The sequence below is a fragment of the Lissotriton vulgaris genome, chromosome 1_1 (genome assembly GCF_964263255.1).
Source record: "Lissotriton vulgaris chromosome 1_1, aLisVul1.2, whole genome shotgun sequence".
In the NCBI taxonomy this organism is placed as follows: Eukaryota; Metazoa; Chordata; class Amphibia; order Caudata; family Salamandridae; genus Lissotriton; species Lissotriton vulgaris.
Window position 1 is genome coordinate 151298488 of NC_141685.1, and position 3629 is coordinate 151302116.

The 3629-nt window shown below is 42.3% G+C and overlaps 1 protein-coding gene across 1 annotated transcript; it reads left to right on the top strand.

Moving 5' to 3' along the window:
* Positions 1-1361: 1361 nt before the first annotated feature.
* Positions 1362-3298, top strand: LOC147737895 (uncharacterized). Its single transcript, XM_086948157.1, has one exon. The coding sequence runs from the start codon at positions 1623-1625 to the stop codon at positions 2775-2777; it is 1155 nt and encodes a 384-aa protein (XP_086804283.1). The 5' UTR covers positions 1362-1622; the 3' UTR covers positions 2778-3298.
* Positions 3299-3629: the final 331 nt, after the last annotated feature.

The window sequence follows — 3629 nt, forward strand, 5'->3', positions numbered from 1 at the left end:
CTACCAAAGCGGAGGTACCAGGCAGACTGACAAGCCCATTGAGAGCCCGCCGCCGGATTATGACCTAAATCCAGGGTGGGTGGGCGGTGCAGCAGCGGTCTCGCAGCGGCTGTATTAGGCTCATTGGAGAGCCTAAACAGCATACCACCACCTTAAGAGTGCCTGCAGCACGTTCCTGCACCATGTCATGCATGCCACACTGTGCAGGAACAAGGGCGCAATTCCATGGGGTGGCACAACATGTGCCCCCCGCATGCAACCCCAGGAGCAGATTTGGCCGGGGCCCTGTTAGGGCCCCCTTACCTGCATGTCCTTTATCCTTTTCATGGCGGGGTCCCCGCCAGGGAAAAGGACGGTGGATATGCAGACCCTAATATGCTCGGAGATGTCGGCATTGGCACTGCAAACATATTCCGGGTGTTTGCAGACCGCCTCCACAGCGGGATCCTTGATCCTGGTGGGGTGGCGGCCTCGTGGGGGTCCCACCACCACACTCATAATACGACGGTCAGACTACCAGGAATCACTGCCTCTTCAGAAGTAAATAAGATGTGACATGTTCAACCGCAGTTTTAATGAAATATCTATGTATGGTAAAATGTTCCTTACTAAATTTCAAATATGGTAGCGAAGAGATGTCTTCTACAGCTGGTTAAATATTGTGTATTCACATTCTATTACATTTGAATTTAGTAATATTGCATTTCTTTACATCCAACAGAAAATAAGCCTTAAATGCATGGATTGATTCTGAATAATGAAGATAACACATCAAACCTGCACAAATTTTCAAAAATAAGGAGCTCCAAAAACTTCAGTGCAATCAGAGGCAGAGGACAGATCCAGGAAGAAGCAGTCAAAGTCAATTCAGTGAGTGAACGAGTCTGAGCTCTGCACCTCAACACCCCAAGATGAAGAAATGACCTCTACAAAACTAAGACAACAAAACTGACAAACCACCTGCTGACCAGCTTTGATCATGAGGCCGGTATGAGAGTTGGAGGAAGGTCTCGTGTCTATCTGGGATCCATAGCTTGGAACAAACTCCCTCTTCAGCTTTGAGCTGTTCGCAACATGATAATGTTTAAAAAAAGGTTGGAGACTTGGCTTTTTGTCCATGTTTGAACCAAACTGATTTACTTTCTTTTCTGACCTGTGCTTGGCCCCAGGACACTCTTTGGAGTAGCTGTACACATTACAAGTCGCTTCATCATCATGATATGGCTAGAGCAGTGCTTCGCTATCTAAACTGGCACCAGACCAGCATTCAGTGCTCTAGGTGTATTGTTAACTCTTCCTAGCCAAACCGCAGGCACCAGGGAAATGCACAACAAAGTGGAGCCTAACAACTGAAGGCTAAAGGAAAGCGGAGATCTGCTCTCTGAAGTACAGAGTATTGTCCCAAGTTGCACTTACCGGAACGAAGATTAAGCTTTACCCGCAAGCATGTGAAGCCATTATCCAATCTGAAGATGCAATCACCCACAAGGAAGCCTTACTGATATTATGAATGTGGCAGGTATTTAGTGAGTCTTGTATTTTATTGTTAAATCGGAAATCAAGCGTCCACAATATCACACACATACAGGGAATGTGAAAATAACGCAAGTGGTTTGTTAACTATGCTGACCCTTCAGGAAACACGGTCAGGAGAAAAATCGTGCATTTCCACTGAATATGTCAAGAACTTTAGCCAATTAGAAACCATAAAAGAGCATCAGCGAATACAAACAGGGGAAAAACCATACCATTGCAGTGAATGTGTGAAGAGTTTCAGTACGTTAGCAAAACTCCAAACACATCAGATTATACACACAGGGGAAAAACCATACCATTGCAATGAATTTGTAAAGAGCTTCAGTCAAATTTCAAACCTCCGCTCACATCAGAGAATACACACAGGGGAAAAACCATACCATTGCAGTGAATGTGTAAAGAGCTTCAGTCAAATTTCAAACCTCCAAACACATCAGAGAATACACACAGGGGAAAAACCATACCATTGCAGTGAATGTGTAAAGAGCTTCTGTCGGTTACAAGAACTCCAAAAACATCAGCGAACTCACACAGGGGAAAAACCATACCATTGCAAGGAATGTGTAAAGAGCTTCAATCAATTATCAAACCTCCATAGACATCAGAGAATGCACACAGGGGAAAAACCATACCAGTGCAGTGAATGTGTAAAGAACTTCAGTCAGTTAACAGCCCTCCAGAGACATCAGCGAATACACACTGGGGAAAAACCATACAATTGCAGTGAATGTGGAAGTAGTTTTAGGGTACAATCAAACCTCCATAGACATCAGAGAATGCACACAGGGGAAAAACCATACCAGTGCAGTGAATGTGTAAAGAACTTCAGTCAGTTAACAGCCCTCCAGAGACATCAGCGAATACACACTGGGGAAAAACCATACAATTGCAGTGAATGTGGAAGTAGTTTTAGAGTACTATCACACCTCCACACACATCAGAAAACACACACAGGGGAAAAACTGTACCAGTGCAGTGAATGTATAAAGAGCTTCAGTCAGTTAAAAAACCTCCAGAGACATCAGCGAATACACACTGAGAAAAAACCATACAATTGCAGTGAATGTGGAAGTAGTTTTAGGGTACAATCAAACCTCCAGAGACATCAGCGAATACACACTGGGGAAAAACCCTACCATTGCAGTGAATGTGGCAGTAGTTTTACTTACTCTTCAGCATTAAGAAATCATCAGCGAGCTCACAAAGGGGAAACAAATCTTTTAAATGCCATGAATGCTTGAAAAGCTGAAGTCCATTATCAATCCTAAACAGGCATCAGCGAACAGACGCAGAAGAAAAGCCTTCAAGTGCAATGAATGTGAGAAGAAATGTAGTCAATTATCAAGCCTATGTAGACATCAGCTTACACACACTCTGTAAATACCGTACAACTGTAGTGAGTGTAGAAGTACCTTTAGGAAATCTTACGCATTAAGGATTCATCAGTTAATGCTCACAGAGAAAAAACCTTTCAGGTGCAGTGAATGTGTGAATATCTTCTGTCAGTTATTAAACCTACGGATACATCAACTAACACACACAGAGTAAAAATGAGCATTGCAATGAATGTCAGAAGTGATTTTTCCAATTGCGAACACACCTGGGGTAAACCTTACAATTGCACTAAAAGTGTGACGAGCTTTTGTCAATTTCTGATCCTACATAGCCTCAGCGAACGCACACCTTCATTTAACTCACTTAGAAATAATCCTAGAGATGCAGTGAATTCAAAAAGAACTTAAGAACATTAACAATAATATTGACTCATCTGAGGACATAGACAGGAGCATAACAGTGCAGTTATTGTGAGATGAAGGAATTACAGGAACAAGTATATAATTATGTGTGTTATTCAAATACCAGATGAATGAAGAGTCCACTAGAAGAAATGAAGAAAACCAAAGATTTGTAGAATAATAAAAGTGTCTGTTCCCAGTGATTGTTCACTTCGGTACACATAGAAAAAACAACGTGATTTAACAGGAAATCCACTGGGAGACTAGCTCAATTTGGAATAAAAGAAAAGAAACACTGGTGGTTTGTATTTGGCGATGAAGAGTTACAAAGAAAAACATCCAAGTGTTCCTGTTCAT

What these genes read in the sequence shown, in the direction of transcription:
- LOC147737895 (XM_086948157.1), top strand. Translation starts at nt 1,623, where the DNA reads ATGCTGACCCTTCAGGAAACACGGTCAGGAGAAAAATCGTGCATTTCC.